The sequence below is a fragment of the Bufo gargarizans genome, chromosome 5 (genome assembly GCF_014858855.1).
Source record: "Bufo gargarizans isolate SCDJY-AF-19 chromosome 5, ASM1485885v1, whole genome shotgun sequence".
Lineage (NCBI taxonomy): Eukaryota > Metazoa > Chordata > Amphibia > Anura > Bufonidae > Bufo > Bufo gargarizans.
In genome coordinates, this window is record NC_058084.1 from 371,537,035 (window position 1) to 371,558,824 (window position 21,790).

At 42.2% G+C, this 21,790-nt stretch overlaps 1 protein-coding gene across 2 annotated transcripts in view; it reads left to right on the forward strand.

Moving 5' to 3' along the window:
* Positions 1-21,256, forward strand: part of RBMS3 (RNA binding motif single stranded interacting protein 3) — an 886,528-nt gene extending 865,272 nt beyond the window's left edge. For both annotated transcript variants that reach the window (XM_044294643.1, XM_044294644.1), the window contains exon 14: positions 16,658-21,256. Coding sequence is in view for 1 of the 2 variants with exons in the window: in XM_044294644.1 (XP_044150579.1) it covers positions 16,658-16,661 (4 nt within the window). In the remaining variant the exon portion in view is untranslated. The remainder of the gene's footprint in view (positions 1-16,657) is intronic.
* The last annotated feature ends 534 nt before the right edge of the window (positions 21,257-21,790 follow it).

The following is a 21,790-nucleotide window of genomic DNA, read 5'->3' on the forward strand; positions in this document are numbered from 1 at the left end:
ATTTGATTCATTATATGAATTAATTCATTACAAATTAATTTGTCACAAATCGCTATAAGCCAGGTAAACCCAGGTCACTGTCCCTAATCATATTCTTCCTACTTGGTGGCCCAATCTCAGTGTCTCAAAGTAATAAAATTGAGGGAGCCAGAACAGGAATGACCATAATCTCTTCTAAATCCCTCCATAAGTAGTGATGAGCGGCAGGGCTATATTCGAATTTGCGATATTTCACGAATATTTGGGCGAATATTCATCATATATTAGTAAATTTGCGAACTCGAGATTATTTTTTTGATTGCAAAAAATCGGCAATGTAATATTTGCATAATGCGTGCGAAATACAGGCGTGAGTCACTTTTGTTACATTTTCCAAGCTGCTAGACATTTCCTGAGACTGGAGAAAATGGTTGGCATGGCAGGACATTAAAAATGGCTTTATATGCAGTTAGAGTGCTCCAAAATATTTGCCATCGCGCTAATCGGCACTAACAGTGCGAATATTTTGGCGCAGTACATGAAACTTTTTATTTTAGCAGGTCTGCATGTATGTATGGACAGCAGAACCTATCACACTACCTAACACACAGCACTGCAACAGCTACACTATATCAGGGTATAACCTTCACTGACTATCTCCCACTAACTATCAATTTTATATATATATAGGAAGAATATGATTAGGGACATGCAGGGGTGGGATTCAAATTTTTAACAACAGGTTCCCTACTCAGCGGTGGATACGCAGCGCGTCACGAGTCATGACACATATTTACATACACCATATATATGCAACACAGTCACGACATATTTACATACACCATATATACACTACACACAAATACACTATATATACACTACACACATACCACTCAACTTTTAAAAAGCCTTAGGCCCCCTCTTTGTTATTACTGTAATGGCCCCCTCTTTATTATTATTATAATGGCCCACTCTTTATTTTTAATGTAATGGCCCCCACTTTATTATTAATATAATGACCCCCTCTTTTTTATTAATATAATGGCCCCCTCTTTATTGATAATATAATGGCCCCCTCTTTATTATTAATATAATGGCCCCCTCTTTATTATTAATATAATGGCCCCCTCTTTGTTATTACTGTAACGGCCCCCTCTTTGTTATTACTGTAACGGCCCCCTCTTTATTATTATTATAATGGCCCACTCTTTATTTTTAATGTAATGGCCCCCACTTTATTATTAATATAATGGCCCCCACTTTATTATTAATATAATGGCCCCCTCTTTATTATTAATATAATGGCCCCCACTTTATTATTAATATAATGGCCCCCTCTTTATTATTATTATAATGGCCCACTCTTTATTTTTAATGTAATGGCCCCCACTTTATTATTAATATAATGACCACCTCTTTTTTATTAATATAATGGCCCCCTCTTTATTATTAATATAATGGCCCCCACTTTAATAACAAAGAGGGGGCCATTACATTAATAACAAAGAGGGAGCCATTACATTAATAATAAAGAGGGGGCCATTATATTAATAATAAAGAGGGGGCCATTACATTAATAACAAAGAGGGGGCCATTACATTAATAATAAAGAGGGGGCCATTATATTAATAATAAAGAGGGGGCCATTACATAGTGGAGTACCGCTTAAAAAAGCTGCTCTTACTCTGTGGGCAAAATAGATGTGTTTCCCTGTGTGTGGCCACCTTAAATATTGTCATCAACCCCATCCATAACTCTTGTTTGGCTAAAAGAATCTAAACATTGGGTCAGGATGAGGGGAAGGTGGAGTAGGCACCTGCTTAGGAGAAATAATTAATACTTACCTCTCTCTCCTTCACAGCTTGTGGCATCCTGGTACAGGCGGTCACCAATGCCTCGCTCACTGTGCCTTCCCGCGCCGCGTCATCGCGTCATCTCGCGAGATCCGCCGCAGGAGGTCACAGTGAGGTACGTGACTAAGTCCTGCGTCGCACCTCAACTGAAGCCGCTCCCCCGGCCCCTCCTCACTTCGCCTGCCCAGCTGCCCTGCACAGTGCGCGTCACACAGGGCCTCTCCTCTCGGCTTCCGCTCCGCCCCCACCCCTATAGCTACGCCACTGGTGCAGGCGCAGCTGCAGGACCGGGTCGGGATCCCTGCTTCTCACCGGTCCTGCGAACCGCCTGTAATTTTAACAAACGGTTCGGCAGAACCGGAGAGAACCGGCTGGATCCCATGCCTGGGGACATGATTAGGGACAGTGACCTGGGTATACCTGGCTTATAGCGATTTGTGACAAATTAATTTGTAATGAATTAATTCATATAATGAATCAAATTTTTTGGGGAACATCTCTAAATATGATACATTTTATTTATTCTTTAATTTTATATTCAATTTTCAACTCCAGTATAGATATGACATAAAGTGCAGTACCAGAAAAAAAAATAACCTGACATATACTTTGTTGCTAAAAAATTTCATTGGTAGACAGTATTTTCAGTTGTGGGTGTGTTTCTGAACACTAGAGATGATCGAGCATGCTCGGCCGAACACCTGTAAATAAGAGACATAATGAGAAAAAGAAATCCAGAAAATCACATTGTCTGATTTTTAAATAATTTATTTGCAGATTATGGTGGAAAATAAGTATTTGGTCAATAACAAAAGTTAATCTCAATACTTTGACATATACACTTTATTGGCAATGACAGAGGTCAAACGTTGTCTGTAAGTCTTCACAAGGTTTTCACACACTGTTGGTGGTATTTTGGCCAATTCCTCCATGCAGATCTCTTCTAGAGCAGTGATGTTTTGGGGCTGTCGCTGGGCAACACAGAGTTTCAACTCCCTCAAAAGGTTTTCTATGAGGTTGAGAACTGGAGACTGACTAGGCCACACCAGGACCTTGAAATGCTTCTTACGAAGCCACTCCTTTGTTGCCCAGGCAGTGTGTTTAGGATCATTGTAATGCTGAAAGACCCAGCCACTTGCTGATGGAAGGAGGTTTTCACTCAAAATCTCACGCTACATGACCCCATTCATTCTTTCCTTTACACGGAGCAGTCGTCCTGGTCCTTTTGCAGAAACAGCCGCAAAGCATGTTGTTTCCACCCCCATGCTTCACAGTAGGTATGGTGTTCTTTGGATGCAACTCAGCATTCTTTCTCCTCCAAACACGACGAGTTAAGTTTTTACCAGAGTGTTCTACTTTGGTTTCATCTGACCATATGATATTTTCCCAATCCTCTTCTGGATCATCCAAATGCTCTCTAGCAAACTTCAGACTGTCCCGGACATGTACTGGCTTAAGCAAGAGGACACGTCTGGCATTGTAGGATTTGAGTCCCTGGCGGTGTAGTGTGTTACTGATGGTAGCCTTTGTTACTTTGGTGCCAGCTCTCTGCAGGTCATTAACTAGGTCCCCCCGTGTGGTCCTGGGATTTTTGCTCACCGCTCTTGGGATCATTTTGACCGCACGGGGTGAGATCTTGCGTGGAGCCCCAGATCAAGGGAGATTATCAGTGGTCTTGTATGTCTTCCATTTTATAATAATTGCTCCCACAGTTGATTTCTTCACACCAATCTGCTTGCCTATTGCAGATTTAGTCTTCCCAGCCTCGTGAAGGTCTAAAATTTTGTTTCTGGTGTCCTTCGACAGCTCTTTGGTCTTGGCCATAGTGGAGTTTGGAGAGTGACTCTTTGAGGTTGTGAACAGGTGTCTTATATACTGATAACAAGTTCAAACAGGTGCCATTAATACAAGTGGAGGACAGAAGAGTCTCTTAAAGAAGAAGTTACAGGTCTGTGAGAGACAGAAATCTTGCTTGTTTGTAGGTGACCAAATACCTATTTTACTGAGGAATTTATCAATTAATTCATTAGAAATCCTACAATGTGATTTCCTGTATTCTTTCCCCCCATTCTGTCTCTCAAAGTTGAAGTGTACTTATGATGAAAATTTCAGGCCTCTCTCATCTCATCTCATCTCTTTTTAAGTGGGAGAACTTGCACAATTGGTGGCTGGCTAAATACTTTTTTTGCCCCACTGTAAGCTATCTAACTATCTATCTACTGTAGTGTGGAACAGCAATGACACTGCTATCTCTTTCAGAACAGCAGAAAATTGCTGCTGGGGAGTTTCTTACAAAGTAAGGGGTAGGCAGCTTTCCTATTGGTTGCTACGCATGTTGCTAAGCTCAGACAAAGACATTGCATCCTTTTCATTGGCCCACAAGCCTATATTCTAAATATTCACAAATTCTCGAAGTGCCGATATTTGCGATTAATATTCGCATTTTGAATATTCGTGATCAACACTATCCATAAGGTCCTGGATCCCTACCTAGTGGTATTTTGCTTTTAAAATATTAAGGTTAAGACAAGATGGCAGAACATGGTGGATAGATCAAACATGGCCGCTGGATTATTGCAGCAGCATTGTCCCTAGCGCATGAGCACTTGACACGTCTCTCCCTATGCTCAGCTCACAGGACAATGGTGGAGACCACGTGGGATGAGGCTTTTATAGGGCTGTGACAAAGGGGATGGCTGTCTGTGGATTGGCTGGCGGCATTATGGGTGATCTCACATTCCTGGGCTTCTTACTTTCACTATTTAACTTTGCAGCCACCATTTTAGGAAAACCCGAGTTGTTACCTAAAAGCATGAGGAAATTCAGCTTAATTGTAGAGTTGAGCGAACACCTGGATGTTCGGGTTCGAGAAGTTCGGCCGAACATCCCGGAAATGTTCGGGTTCGGGATCCGAACCCGATCCGAACTTCGTCCCGAACCCGAACCCCATTGAAGTCAATGGGGACCCGAACTTTTCGGCACTAAAAAGGCTGTAAAACAGCCCAGGAAAGAGCTAGAGGGCTGCAAAAGGCAGCAACATGTAGGTAAATCCCCTGCAAACAAATGTGGATAGGGAAATGAATTAAAATAAAAATTAAATAAATAAAAATTAACCAAAATCAATTGGAGAGAGGTCCCATAGCAGAGAATCTGGCTTCCCGTCACCCACCACTGGAACAGTCCATTCTCAGATATTTAGGCCCCGGCACCCAGGCAGAGGAGAGAGGTCCCGTAACAGACAATCTGGCTTCATGTCAGCAGAGAATCAGTCTTCATGTCATAGCAGAGAATCAGGCTTCACGTCACCCACCACTGCAACAGACCATTTTCATAAATTTAGGCCCAGCACCCAGGCAGAGGAGGGAGGTCCCGTAACAGAGAATCTGTCTTCATGTCAGCAGAGAATTAGTCTGCATGTCATAGCAGAGAATGAGGCTTCACGTCAGCCACCACTGCAACAGTCCATTGGCATATATTTAGGCCCAGCACACACACAGGCAGAGGAGAGAGGTCCCGTAACAGAGAATCTGGCTTCATGTCAGCAGAGAATCAGTCTGCATGTCATAGCAGAGAATGAGGCTTCACGTCAGCCACCACTGCAACAGTCCATTGGCATATATTTAGGCCCAGCACACACACAGGCAGAGGAGAGAGGTCCCGTAACAGAGGATCTGGCTTCATGTCAGCAGAGAATCAGTCTGCATGTCATAGCAGAGAATCAGGCTTCACGTCAGCCACCACTGCAACAGTCCATTGTCATAAATTTAGGCCCAGCACCCAGGCAGAGGAGAGAGGTCCCGTAACAGACAATCTGGCTTCATGTCAGCAGAGAATTAGTCTGCATGTCATAGCAGAGAATGAGGCTTCACGTCAGCCACCACTGCAACAGTCCATTGGCATATATTTAGGCCTAGCACACAGGCAGAGGAGAGAGGTCCCGTAACAGACAATCTGGCTTCATGTCAGCAGAGAATCAGTCTGCATGTCATAGCAGAGAATGAGGCTTCACGTCACCCACCACTGCAACAGTCCATTGGCATATATTTAGGCCTAGCACACAGGCAGAGCAGAGAGGTCCCGTAACAGACAATCTGGCTTCATGACAGCAGAGAATCAGTCTGCATGTCATAGCAGAGAATGAGGCTTCACGTCACCCACCACTGCAACAGTCCATTGGCATATATTTAGGCCTAGCACACAGGCAGAGCAGAGAGGTCCCGTAACAGACGATCTGGCTTCATGTCAGCAGAGAATCAGTCTGCATGTCATAGCAGAGAATGAGGCTTCACGTCAGCCACCACTGCAACAGTCCATTTGCATATATTTAGGCCCAGCACCCAGGCAGAGGAGGGAGGTCCCGTAACAGACAATCTGGCTTCATGTCAGCAGAGAATCAGTCTGCATGTCATAGCAGAGAATGAGGCTTCACGTCAGCCACCACTGCAACAGTCCATTGGCATATATTTAGGCCCAGCACCCAGGCAGAGGAGGGAGGTCCCGTAACAGAGAATCTGTCTTCATGTCAGCAGAGAATTAGTCTGCATGTCATAGCAGAGAATGAGGCTTCACGTCAGCCACCACTGCAACAGTCCATTGGCATATATTTAGGCCCAGCACACACACAGGCAGAGGAGAGAGGTCCCGTAACAGACAATCTGGCTTCATGTCAGCAGAGAATTAGTCTGCATGTCATAGCAGAGAATGAGGCTTCACGTCAGCCACCACTGCAACAGTCCATTGGCATATATTTAGGCCCAGCACACACATAGGCAGAGGAGAGAGGTCCCGTAACAGAGAATCTGTCTTCATGTCAGCAGAGAATTAGTCTGCATGTCATAGCAGAGAATGAGGCTTCACGTCAGCCACCACTGCAACAGTCCATTGGCATATATTTAGGCCCAGCACACACACAGGCAGAGGAGAGAGGTCCCGTAACAGACAATCTGGCTTCATGTCAGCAGAGAATTAGTCTGCATGTCATAGCAGAGAATGAGGCTTCACGTCAGCCACCACTGCAACAGTCCATTGGCATATATTTAGGCCCAGCACACACACAGGCAGAGGAGAGAGGTCCCGTAACAGAGAATCTGTCTTCATGTCAGCAGAGAATTAGTCTGCATGTCATAGCAGAGAATCAGGCTTCACGTCACCCACCACTGCAACAGTCCATTGGCATATATTTAGGCCCAGCACCCAGGCAGAGGAGGGAGGTCCCGTAACAGAGAATCTGTCTTCATGTCAGCAGAGAATTAGTCTGCATGTCATAGTAGAGAATGAGGCTTCACGTCACCCACCACTGCAACAGTCCATTGGCATATATTTAGGCCTAGCACACAGGCAGAGGAGAGGTTCATTCAACTTTGGGTAGCCTCGCAATATAATGGTAAAATGAAAATAAAAATAGGATTGAATGAGGAAGTGCCCTGGAGTCCAATAATATATGGTTATGGGGAGGTAGTTAATGTCTAATCTGGACAAGGGACGGACAGGTCCTGTGGGATCCATGCCTGGTTCATTTTTATGAACGTCAGCTTGTCCACATTGGCTGTAGACAGGCGGCTGCGTTTGTCTGTAATGACGCCCCCTGCCGTGCTGAATACACGTTCAGACAAAACGCTGGCTGCCGGGCAGGCCAGCACCTCCAAGGCATAAAAGGCTAGCTCTGGCCACGTGGACAATTTAGAGACCCAGAAGTTGAATGGGGCCGAACCATCAGTCAGTACGTGGAGGGGTGTGCACACGTACTGTTCCACCATGTTAGTGAAATGTTGCCTCCTGCTAACACGTTGCGTATCAGGTGGTGGTGCAGTTAGCTGTGGCGTGTTGACAAAAGTTTTCCACATCTCTGCCATGCTAACCCTGCCCTCAGAGGAGCTGGCCGTGACACAGCTGCCTTGGCGACCTCTTGCTCCTCCTCTGCCTTGGCCTTGGGCTTCCACTTGTTCCCCTGTGACATTTGGGAATGCTCTCAGTAGCGCGTCTACCAACGTGCGCTTGTACTCGCGCATCTTCCTATCACGCTCCAGTGCAGGAAGTAAGGTGGGCACATTGTCTTTGTAGCGTGGATCCAGCAGGGTGGCAACCCAGTAGTCCGCACAGGTTAAAATGTGGGCAACTCTGCTGTCGTTGCGCAGGCACTGCAGCATGTAGTCGCTCATGTGTGCCAGGCTGCCCAGGGGTAAGGACAAGCTGTCCTCTGTGGGAGGCGTATCGTCATCGTCCTGCCTTTCCCCCCAGCCACGCACCAGTGATGGACCCGAGCTGCGTTGGGTGCCACCCCGCTGTGACCATGCTTCATCCTCATCCTCCTCCACCTCCTCCTCATCCTCGTCCTCCTCGTCCTCCAGTAGTGGGCCCTGGCTGGCCACATTTGTACCTGGCCTCTGCTGTTGCCAAAAACCTCCCTCTGAGTCACTTCGAAGAGACTGGCCTGAAAGTGCTAAAAATGACCCCTCTTCCTCCTCCTCCTCCTCCTGGGCCACCTCCTCTTCCATCATCGCCCTAAGTGTTTTCTCAAGGAGACATAGAAGTGGTATTGTAACGCTGATAACGGTGTCATCGCCACTGGCCATGTTGGTGGAGTACTCGAAACAGCGCAACAGGGCACACAGGTCTCGCATGGAGGCCCAGTCATTGGTGGTGAAGTGGTGCTGTTCTGTAGTGCGACTGACCCGTGCGTGCTGCAGCTGAAACTCCACTATGGCCTGCTGCTGCTCGCACAGTCTGTCCAGCATGTGCAAGGTGGAGTTCCACCTGGTGGGCACGTCGCATATGAGGCGGTGAGCGGGAAGGCCGAAGTTACGCTGTAGCGCAGACAGGCGAGCAGCAGCAGGATGTGAACGCCGGAAGCGCGAACAGACGGCCCGCACTTTATGCAGCAGCTCTGACATGTCGGGGTAGTTGTGAATGAACTTCTGCACCACCAAATTCAGCACATGCGCCAAGCAAGGGATGTGCGTCAAATTGGCTAGTCCCAGAGCTGCAACGAGATTTCGCCCATTATCACACACCACCAGGCCGGGCTTGAGGCTCACCGGCAGCAACCACTCGTCGGTCTGTTGTTCTATACCCCGCCACAACTCCTGTGCGGTGTGGGGCCTGTCCCCCAAACATATGAGTTTCAGAATGGCCTGCTGACGTTTACCCCGGGCTGTGCTGAAGTTGGTGGTGAAGGTGTGTGGCTGACTGGATGAGCAGGTGGAAGAAGAGGAGGAGGAAGCCGAGAAGGAGGAGGTGGCAACAGGAGGCAAAGAATGTTGCCCTGCGATCCTTGGCGGCGGAAGGACGTGCGCCAAACAGCTCTCCGCCTGGGGCCCAGCTGCCACTACATTTACCCAGTGTGCAGTTAGGGAGATATAGCGTCCCTGGCCGTGCTTACTGGTCCACGTATCTGTGGTTAGGTGGACCTTGCCACAGATGGCGTTGCGCAGTGCACACTTGATTTTATCGGATACTTGGTTGTGCAGGGAAGGCACGGCTCTCTTGGAGAAGTAGTGCCGGCTGGGAACAACATACTGTGGGACAGCAAGCGACATGAGCTGTTTGAAGCTGTCTGTGTCCACCAGCCTAAATGACAGCATTTCATAGGCCAGTAGTTTAGAAATGCTGGCATTCAGGGCCAGGGATCGAGGGTGGCTAGGTGGGAATTTACGCTTTCTATCAAATGTTTGTGAGATGGAGAGCTGAACGCTGGCGTGTGACATGGTTGAGACACTTGGTGACGGAGGTGGTGGTGGTGGTGTTGGTGGTACATCCCCTGTTTGCTGGGCGGCAGGTGCCAACGTTCCTCCAGAGGCGGAGGAAGAGGCCGAGGCGGCAGCAGCAGAATAGGCCGAGGCGGCAGCAGCAGAAGAGGTAGCAGGGGGAGCCTGAGTGACTTCCTTGGTTTTAAGGTGTTTACTCCACTGCAGTTCATGCTTTGCATGCAGGTGCCTGGTCATGCAGGTTGTGCTCAGGTTCAGAACGTTAATGCCTCGCTTCAGGCTCTGATGGCACAGCGTGCAAACCACTCGGGTCTTGTCGTCAGCACATTGTTTGAAGAAGTGCCATGCCAGGGAACTCCTTGAAGCTGCCTTTGGGGTGCTCGGTCCCAGATGGCGGCGGTCAGTAGCAGGCGGAGTCTCTTGGCGGCGGGTGTTCTGCTTTTGCCCACTGCTCCCTCTTTTGCTACGCTGTTGGCTCGGTCTCACCACTGCCTCTTCCTCCGAACTGTGAAAGTCAGTGGCACGACCTTCATTCCATGTGGGGTCTAGGACCTCATCGTCCCCTGCATCGTCTTCCACCCAGTCTTGATCCCTGACCTCCTGTTCAGTCTGCACACTGCAGAAAGACGCAGCAGTTGGCACCTGTGTTTCGTCATCATCAGAGACATGCTGAGGTGGTATTCCCATGTCCTCATCATCAGGAAACATAAGTGGTTGTGCGTCAGTGCATTCTATGTCTTTCACCGCTGGGGAAGGGCTAGGTGGATGCCCTTGGGAAACCCTGCCAGCGGAGTCTTCAAACAGCATAAGAGACTGCTGCAGAACTTGAGGCTGAGACAGTTTCCCTGGTATGCATGGGGGTGATGTGACAGACTGATGGGGTTGGTTTTCAGGCGCCATCTGTGCGCTTTCTGCAGAAGACTGGGTGGGAGATAATGTGAACGTGCTGGATCCACTGTCGGCCACCCAATTGACTAATGCCTGTACCTGCTCAGGCCTTACCATCCTTAGAACGGCATTGGGCCCCACCATATATCGCTGTAAATTCTGGCGGCTACTGGGACCTGAGGTAGTTGGTACACTAGGACGTGTGGATGTGGCAGAACGGCCACGTCCTCTCCCAGCACCAGAGGGTCCACTAACACCACCACGACCATGTCCACGTCCGCGTCCCTTACTAGATGTTTTTCTCATTGTTATGGTTCACCACAACAACAAATATATTATTTGGCCCAATGTATTGTATTCAAATTCAGCGGGATATAAATTTGAGGCCTAGTATTTAGGCGCTGGGTGACCGGTATGGATTTAGTGACAGAATTAGACTTGGAAATGCACAGAAGCGTGTGTGTGAAGTTATTCTGAATGACCCTATGTGCACCTTCAATATGATCTACCCTTTTAGGGATAGATTTCAAATAGCTCTGATATAGCAGAAACGACTAAATTATGAAATTGCTAAATTGGGAATTGTATTTCAACCCAGAACAAAAAATGTGCTTTGACGGACACTAAATAACTTTCCCAGCCACAACAGGACAGCGGTAACGAGAGATTTAGCGGGATATAAATTTGAGGCCTAGTATTTAGGCGCTGGGTGACAGGTATGGGTTTAGTGACAGAATTAGATTTGGAAATGCACAGTAGCGGGTGTGTGAAGTTATTCTGAATGACCCTATGTGCACCTTGAATATTATATACCCTTTTAGGGATAGATTTCAAATAGCTCTGATATAGCAGAAACCACTAAATTATGAAATTGCTAAATTGGGAATTGTATTTCAACCCAGAACAAGAAATGTGCTTGAACGGACACTAAATAACTCGCCCAGCTACAGCACTAGGGACAGATTTAGCGGGATATAAATTTGAGGCCTAGTATTTAGGCGCTGGGTGACAGGTATGGGTTTAGTGCCAGAATTAGACTTGGAAATACACAGTAGCGGGTGTGTGTGAAGTTATTCTGAATGACCCAATGTGCACCTTGAATATTATATACCCTTTTAGGGATAGATTTCAAATAGCTCTGATATAGCAGAAACCACTAAATTATGAAATTGCTAAATTGGGAATTGTATTTCAACCCAGAACAAGAAATGTGCTTGAACGGACACTAAATAACTCGCCCAGCTACAGCACTAAGGACAGATTTAGCGGGATATAAATTTGAGGCCTAGTATTTAGGCGCTGGGTGACAGGTATGGGTTTAGTGCCAGAATTAGACTTGGAAATACACAGTAGCGGGTGTGTGTGAAGTTATTCTGAATGACCCAATGTGCACCTTGAATATTATATACCCTTTTAGGGATAGATTTCAAATAGCTCTGATATAGCAGAAACCACTAAATTATGAAATTGCTAAATTGGGAATTGTATTTCAACCCAGAACAAGAAATGTGCTTGAACGGACACTAAATAACTCGCCCAGCTACAGCACTAGGGACAGATTTAGCGGGATATAAATTTGAGGCCTAGTATTTAGGCGCTGGGTGACAGGTATGGGTTTAGTGCCAGAATTAGACTTGGAAATACACAGTAGCGGGTGTGTGTGAAGTTATTCTGAATGACCCAATGTGCACCTTGAATATTATATACCCTTTTAGGGATAGATTTCAAATAGCTCTGATATAGCAGAAACCACTAAATTATGAAATTGCTAAATTGGGAATTGTATTTCAACCCAGAACAAGAAATGTGCTTGAACGGACACTAAATAACTCGCCCAGCTACAGCACTAAGGACAGATTTAGCGGGATATAAATTTGAGGCCTAGTATTTAGGCGCTGGGTGACAGGTATGGGTTTAGTGCCAGAATTAGACTTGGAAATACACAGTAGCGGGTGTGTGTGAAGTTATTCTGAATGACCCAATGTGCACCTTGAATATTATATACCCTTTTAGGGATAGATTTCAAATAGCTCTGATATAGCAGAAACCACTAAATTATGAAATTGCTAAATTGGGAATTGTATTTCAACCCAGAACAAGAAATGTGCTTGAACGGACACTAAATAACTCGCCCAGCTACAGCACTAGGGACAGATTTAGCGGGATATAAATTTGAGGCCTAGTATTTAGGCGCTGGGTGACAGGTATGGGTTTAGTGCCAGAATTAGACTTGGAAATACACAGTAGCGGGTGTGTGTGAAGTTATTCTGAATGACCCAATGTGCACCTTGAATATTATATACCCTTTTAGGGATAGATTTCAAATAGCTCTGATATAGCAGAAACCACTAAATTATGAAATTGCTAAATTGGGAATTGTATTTCAACCCAGAACAAGAAATGTGCTTGAACGGACACTAAATAACTCGCCCAGCTACAGCACTAAGGACAGATTTAGCGGGATATAAATTTGAGGCCTAGTATTTAGGCGCTGGGTGACAGGTATGGGTTTAGTGCCAGAATTAGACTTGGAAATACACAGTAGCGGGTGTGTGTGAAGTTATTCTGAATGACCCAATGTGCACCTTGAATATTATATACCCTTTTAGGGATAGATTTCAAATAGCTCTGATATAGCAGAAACCACTAAATTATGAAATTGCTAAATTGGGAATTGTATTTCAACCCAGAACAAGAAATGTGCTTGAACGGACACTAAATAACTCGCCCAGCTACAGCACTAGGACAGATTTAGCGGGATATAAATTTGAGGCCTAGTATTTAGGCGCTGGGTGACAGGTATGGGTTTAGTGCCAGAATTAGACTTGGAAATACACAGTAGCGGGTGTGTGTGAAGTTATTCTGAATGACCCAATGTGCACCTTGAATATTATATACCCTTTTAGGGATAGATTTCAAATAGCTCTGATATAGCAGAAACCACTAAATTATGAAATTGCTAAATTGGGAATTGTATTTCAACCCAGAACAAGAAATGTGCTTGAACGGACACTAAATAACTCGCCCAGCTACAGCACTAAGGACAGATTTAGCGGGATATAAATTTGAGGCCTAGTATTTAGGCGCTGGGTGACAGGTATGGGTTTAGTGCCAGAATTAGACTTGGAAATACACAGTAGCGGGTGTGTGTGAAGTTATTCTGAATGACCCAATGTGCACCTTGAATATTATATACCCTTTTAGGGATAGATTTCAAATAGCTCTGATATAGCAGAAACCACTAAATTATGAAATTGCTAAATTGGGAATTGTATTTCAACCCAGAACAAGAAATGTGCTTGAACGGACACTAAATAACTCGCCCAGCTACAGCACTAAGGGACAGATTTAGCGGGATATAAATTTGAGGCCTAGTATTTAGGCGCTGGGTGACAGGTATGGGTTTAGTGCCAGAATTAGACTTGGAAATACACAGTAGCGGGTGTGTGTGAAGTTATTCTGAATGACCCAATGTGCACCTTGAATATTATATACCCTTTTAGGGATAGATTTCAAATAGCTCTGATATAGCAGAAACCACTAAATTATGAAATTGCTAAATTGGGAATTGTATTTCAACCCAGAACAAGAAATGTGCTTGAACGGACACTAAATAACTCGCCCAGCTACAGCACTAAGGACAGATTTAGCGGGATATAAATTTGAGGCCTAGTATTTAGGCGCTGGGTGACAGGTATGGGTTTAGTGCCAGAATTAGACTTGGAAATACACAGTAGCGGGTGTGTGTGAAGTTATTCTGAATGACCCAATGTGCACCTTGAATATTATATACCCTTTTAGGGATAGATTTCAAATAGCTCTGATATAGCAGAAACCACTAAATTATGAAATTGCTAAATTGGGAATTGTATTTCAACCCAGAACAAGAAATGTGCTTGAACGGACACTAAATAACTCGCCCAGCTACAGCACTAAGGACAGATTTAGCGGGATATAAATTTGAGGCCTAGTATTTAGGCGCTGGGTGACAGGTATGGGTTTAGTGCCAGAATTAGACTTGGAAATACACAGTAGCGGGTGTGTGTGAAGTTATTCTGAATGACCCAATGTGCACCTTGAATATTATATACCCTTTTAGGGATAGATTTCAAATAGCTCTGATATAGCAGAAACCACTAAATTATGAAATTGCTAAATTGGGAATTGTATTTCAACCCAGAACAAGAAATGTGCTTGAACGGACACTAAATAACTCGCCCAGCTACAGCACTAAGGACAGATTTAGCGGGATATAAATTTGAGGCCTAGTATTTAGGCGCTGGGTGACAGGTATGGGTTTAGTGCCAGAATTAGACTTGGAAATACACAGTAGCGGGTGTGTGTGAAGTTATTCTGAATGACCCAATGTGCACCTTGAATATTATATACCCTTTTAGGGATAGATTTCAAATAGCTCTGATATAGCAGAAACCACTAAATTATGAAATTGCTAAATTGGGAATTGTATTTCAACCCAGAACAAGAAATGTGCTTGAACGGACACTAAATAACTCGCCCAGCTACAGCACTAGGGACAGATTTAGCTGGATATAAATTTGAGGCCTAGTATTTAGGCGCTGGGTGACAGGTATGGGTTTAGTGCCAGAATTAGACTTGGAAATACACAGTAGCGGGTGTGTGTGAAGTTATTCTGAATGACCCAATGTGCACCTTGAATATTATATACCCTTTTAGGGATAGATTTCAAATAGCTCTGATATAGCAGAAACCACTAAATTATGAAATTGCTAAATTGGGAATTGTATTTCAACCCAGAACAAGAAATGTGCTTGAACGGACACTAAATAACTCGCCCAGCTACAGCACTAAGGACAGATTTAGCGGGATATAAATTTGAGGCCTAGTATTTAGGCGCTGGGTGACCGGTATGGATTTAGTGACAGAATTAGACTGGGATATGGCCAAAAAATAAACAGACTATTGCTGGTTAAATGCACTTGGTGTGACAGCTTCACCCTGATGTAGGCTTTAGCCAAAAAACAACCACACCATTGAGGGTTAAATGCACTTGGTGACAGGCGCAGCTTGCCCCTGATTTAGTATATGGCCAAAAAATGAACAGACTATTGCTGGTTAAATGCACTTGGTGTGACAGCTTCACCCTGATGTAGGCTTTAGCCAAAAAACAACCACACCATTGAGGGTTAAATGCACTTGGTGACAGGCGCAGCTTGCCCCTGATTTTGTATATGGCCAAAAAATGAACAGACTATTGCTGGTTAAATGCACTTGGTGTGACAGCTTCACCCTGATGTAGGCTTTAGCCAAAAAACAACCACACCATTGAGGGTTAAATGCACTTGGTCGCAGCTTGTGCTGGCGCACCACAAGACACAAAATGGCCGCCGATCACCCCAGAAAAATGTGACTGACAAACGGTCTGGGCAGCCTAAAAACAGTGAGCAATTGAGGATCAGCAGCTCAATGATCCACAGCTGCAGATCGATCAGTTAATCAAGTCCTTTGGAGGAGTTAATCTGCCTAATCTCGCCCTACTGTCGCAGCCGCAACCTCTCCCTACGCTAATCAGAGCAGAGTGACGGGCGGCGCTATGTGACTCCAGCTTAAATAGAGGCTGGGTCACATGGTGCTCTGGCCAATCACAGCCATGCCAATAGTAGGCATGGCTGTGATGGCCTCTTGGGGCAAGTAGTATGACGCTTGTTGATTGGCTGCTTTGCAGCCTTTCAAAAAGCGCCAAGAAAGCGTCACAAAAGCGCGAAGAAAGCGACGAACACCGAACCCGAACCCGGACTTTTACGAAAATGTCCGGGTTCGGGTCCGTGTCACGGACACCCCAAAATTCGGTACGAACCCGAACTATACAGTTCGAGTTCGCTCATCCCTACTTAATTGCAAATCAATGTTTTCCTAAACTGTGGACCAAGTTCTTCTTTGATTGTTTCGCTAAAACACTAATATTATGTCTACTTGATAATAATACTTGATAAAATTGAAAGCTATGCACTAGATTAGAAAAACAGTTCTGCTATTATTACAAGCAAAGGAGCCCCTGTTGTCAAAGTATGGTGATCTGGTATTGAAGTCCATCCACATTAAAGTGAAATGGGTAAAATTGCAGTGCAAGACATAGCTTAACTACAAGTTTCTGGTTCAAAAGCAGAACTTTCTTTTCTAAAGTTGCATCAACCATTTACATTATAATGCATATTAGGTTTTTAAATAATGCATTTTTTTCTATATATGTTGCAGATAATAAACAGGACTGAAGAATGTTGGTCTGAAAACCTTGCCTTGAATGGAGACACTTCATTAAGAAGTTGACTTCCTCTTTGCACAGGCATCAAACAGAAGCTTTTTTTTTCCTTTTTATTTTTTTCTAACCAGCTCAACAGTGTTTTTATGTGCTGTGCAAAAACAAACAAAAACAAAACAATGGAAAAGAAAAATGTTCAGTTATGTAGTTTGACAATTTTATTTTTGCTACTCTTTCTTAATGAATACACACCAAGAAAAACACAATGCTGGGTCATCATTTCATCTGGAACTTGATGTATAACTGAAGCTATACAGCAGATAGTACAGACATTAGGAAACAGTGAAACCTATGTTGAGGAGCAGCACTTCAGATGGAACCATAATTGTCTTCCTCTATAATTAAGCAAAACCGCCTCTTTCTTGTATTTTGTTTCAGAATTCTTTCTATTTTATTATTTCTTCTTCCATAAGAATGATTACCATAAATTCTAATTGCCTTAATTTTAAGGACAGATCAGAAAGACAGAGATCAACATCCTAATGGAACATAAGGCATGAGCTTCAGTACTTTAATTGCATCCCACAACTGTTAATGACGTTACTCATTGGTTTATAGGGTTAACATAATTGTACAGATTGACATGGGAAAAAATTTCTTCTTTCAAAGAAACATTTTGATGGAAAAAAAGGTGGTTCTGCAATTTAAAAAAAAGTTTGGACTTCTATGAATTTTATTGTAAATGTTAAAACAAAAATATAGTTAGCTGTAGCTTTTCACATTGGGTCAATGGACTAAAAAATGGAAACAAAAAATACACAAGAAGCAACTGCATCTGAGAGTCATGCAGTTTTTTGTTGAATGCTTTTTTTATTATTTCATTTTTCAGTTTATTTACAAAGTGTGATTGGTAGCAAAGGCATTAGTGCTTTCTATCTGCAGTCTTTTTTATAAGCTTTAAGAGATTTTTAGTCAGCTTTGCTTGTCATATTGCAAAAAAAGAAAAAAAAACTCAATAGTTGTAAAATTAGGAGTTTATGGGTAAAAAAAGTTGCATAAAAAGCAATAGCTAGAAGAAATTGTTGACAATTTCTGTAGTATTTCCGAGTTGTGATCAAATGCAGCCTACGGATGGCCAATTTCATACCAAAGATGAAGTGACACCCTAAAGCAGATCTGAAAACAGTGTTTTGGTTTTTATTTTACTTTTTATTTGACCTACATGGCCGGACCAACTCTTTATTCTCTGTTTAAGCTATCTTCCATTGGTATCTTGTGTCATATATACAGTATTGTTTGCAAAATAATGGTAAGTTGGTATAGCTGAACCCTGTTGATTGCTTGCACTCCTGATTACCTATGACAGCTAAAATGTTTTTTTTTTTCTAGCATTACATTTCCTTTAAGTCTTCCTTAATTTTCTATATAGACCTCTTAGAATCTTTGTAAATGGCAGCTTATTTTTTTGCATTTTAAGCGTTGTCTGTCATTTTTAGAGGAACCATTGACAATCAGTTTATAAAAAAAGACAATATATTTCCATGCATTGAATTTCGTATTTGTTTTCTCATTTCATCAACAATTGCTAAAAGGGCTATAAATACTTAATGGAAACTACCACCAACATTGTGTTTTTTCCCCTTGTAAAGTCAGATTTCCTATTTTAAATATACTATACTTAGATAAAGATAAGTGCCAATAGGGATATCACTAGTTAATCAAATATTTTTTATTTATTTGTTTAACTTTTTTTTTTTACTCAAACAAGAGACAAAAATACAATTTGGTGACAGTTTTTTTTTTCCACTCAAAATGCAAAGCCCTTTTTATGATGTTGTGAATTATGTATAAGGCTATGTTCACACTAGCATCATGGCTTCCGTTCATAACATAGATACTTTTGACTTAAAGGAGTTGTCCTGTTTTACCAAAAAACTGGATAACTATGGTGAGTAGCTTAAAAAAAACACATTACTTATGTACTTACGCTTAAACAACTTTAGTTTTTAATTATCATTAGGTTTTAGCTGCAGTTTTGGGATTTTTTGATGTCATGAATAGTGGAACAAACCTAGCCATTGAAAACTTCAAATCGTCAAAGGGAATGCAAATAATGCCAATGTGAACAGAGCCCAGAATATATATTATTAACTGACTAGCTTAACTGACTGTTAAGATGTTCAAATAGCACAGATTCAGAAACTAACTCAACTATCTACTTTCAGCAAACTGGTGATCTATTGAGATTGATGATCAATTTTTTTAAATTATGCTAAGTCAATCGGAAAATCATTCAATCCAAAATTAATTTGTACAACTCCAATGTCACTGAAAACATGCAAATTACACATAAAGAAATACTAGTAAAGGCAAATAAAAAAAATCACTATTTGAGTGAACAGTATAGCCTAAAAGTCCATAAAAGTTAAAGAAACCCCCTAAAATCATAAAGTTGTAGCATTAATAACATTTATCTAGTTCCAGTATCCTTTTAATATACAACTTTCAAATGACCTCTACTCTAGCAAGCTAAATTACCAGAAAGTATTTTATAGTTGTATTCCAGGAAAAAATTATGAAAGGTTTTTATCTGAGAAATGAGAACACATGACTGAAGATATGTATAAGACAGTTATAGGAAGGTGTATATAACTCCAATAGTTTTAACTATTGTAGTGTTTTGAAGGTGGAGAAGACAGTAAAAGTTCTGATTTGAAGTTTCAGATTTGAATGTATGATTGGGAAAGGATTAGCACAACAGACAGGATTTAAATTAAAAAAATCTTAGAATCTTTGGCCCATTGAATTCAAAACTGTATCCAGTTATTTTTTTTCTATGTGATTGTTTCCATATTTGCTATAGTCTTTTTAAAGGTGTTGCTATTTCCATGATGATAACTTTTTATTATTTAAAGAGTAAATGTTAGCAGGATTAACTCTATTAATAATGCCTGATAGGTTTTGTACTTCTGGAGAAAAGATATGACAATTATGCAGAGCCTGAGTAATTTCCCTTTTCTTATTATGTAAATTAGGTCTTTAGTGCACTGATCGCCACCTTTTTTGCTTTGCCACCTCCTCTCTGCACTACTCTTGACTGACAGAGCCAGGCATCTCATCTGGAGCTTACACAGTAGATGTACTGCTCATTATTACATATTATATTATTGTGCATACATTGATGACATCATCCTCCACCTGAATGATGCCGATCACCTTCTCTTTGGGTGGAGGATGACATCATCAGCGTATGCACTGTAGTCATCTGCAATGATGGGGAAACAGAAGCTGATTTACTGCATAGAGATTGAGATTTTGGGGCCATATGAAAGTGAAGGGGCTATTAATACAAAGTGGAGAAATACTGGTGCTCTGATGGGAAAGTGTCTGCCTCTCAGTAGATTTAAGACCTCATTCACTTGTTAATAAAATGGAATTACTCAGGAACAGTGCAAAGGATCTGCAAAATGGAGGTATTGTTTAACTCAACAGGAGCAACCGTACCAAACCTGGTTTAATAGGGTTGATCCTGCCGACAGATGCTCTTTAATAATCCCCTCTATTGCTGTAATAGATATTATGCTGATGTATTATATCATATTACCTTAATTAGCCCATCAAAAGAAGAATCTTGGCTGGAATGGATATAATTTTTAATACCTTAAAATAATGTGGTTAAAGATACATTTCTAAAACCATAATATAAATTATTTCATAAATGTACAGTTTGCAGGGAATCAATTAGTAGTTTATTTTACGTGTCAAACTGGGATGGCTAAACTAAAAACTAAGCATCAAAGACAGACAACGTAATAAACTCTTTTCTGCAAAAAAGTGAATATGTGTATGTTCAAATACAAAAAGTAAAAAAAAAATGTAATTTTCAATGGGGCACCGCCTCCCCATTGGTTTTTCATTGCAATTATATCATGACATCTACCATGCCTAAGGTACTGGCAGCTTCTTTCTTTTTCGTATAAATTACAATATATACAGTGCTTTTTCTTAAGTGGCAGCTTGTTTTCATTGTTCCAAAAAACCTCAGTAATCACGAGCACTTAGTGTGTGGCCAATGGTTAGGGAAGAGACTTCATGTCTGGTTCAGAACCTGCTGCTATTTTTACTTGTGTATAAACTAAACATCTATTCACTTTAAGCTGCTATTGGAAGATTCTCTATTTAAGAAAAATCATGCCTGGGGCATATTTTTTTTTCTAAAACTGTGCGTAATGGTGACCTACTGTAAATGTTTGCATTGTTAAAGTCTAGAAGATGTTCCAATGTTTTTTTTTTTTAATCTTTTTAATTCATTAGAACATTTATTTAAAAATGAATATATTTTGTGTTCCAGGTCATATACTTTTCAAAATATGTAAGGGCTAAATATACCATTGGGAGATGTATAGAATAAAAGGTGAAATACTGTAAGTCATTAAAAATGTTTGAAGAAAGCTACTTTTATGTTCCATTTACATTTGCCATTGCCTTTGAAGTGTCATATTTTGTAATTTTATATGTATCCACGCTTTTGTCAAATCACCCAAATGTATATTTAGCATTAAAATGTTCTTAATGTCAGCATGAATAAAAAAAGAAAAAATCTGAAAAAGGTGAATCATTTGCCTTGCATCTAGTTATGTGATTACAAGATGCAAGTCCCATGTAGGAAAAAATTCTAAATACAGCTCATTTTAAAACATTTCATTAAGAAAGCCAAAATTATGTACTTTTAAAATCTACATGTTTGAGGTTGTGTACCTTACTGAGGTATGTAAAAATTATTTTTAAACTACTTTTTTAAGTTATCAACTCTATTTGAAAAGGGCAATCCAGTCTCAGCCATTCATTGCTCAGAATTGAAAACATGTCCTATGTGACAGTTGGGGATTGAAATGGTTAAAGGGAATCTGTCATCAGTATTCCGCTCATTTTTAAGTTCTAACAGCTCCAGCACATGCCAATGAGTCCCCATATTCATGAGCTCAGGCTATCCCCGCCCACCTGCCTCTGATTGACAGTTTTTTTCCAACTGAATCAGCAGTAGGTGGTTGAGGAGAGCCAGGAGCTCATGAATATGGGGACTCATCATTATGCACTGGAGCTGTTCTATACAAGACTTTGCCAAAATG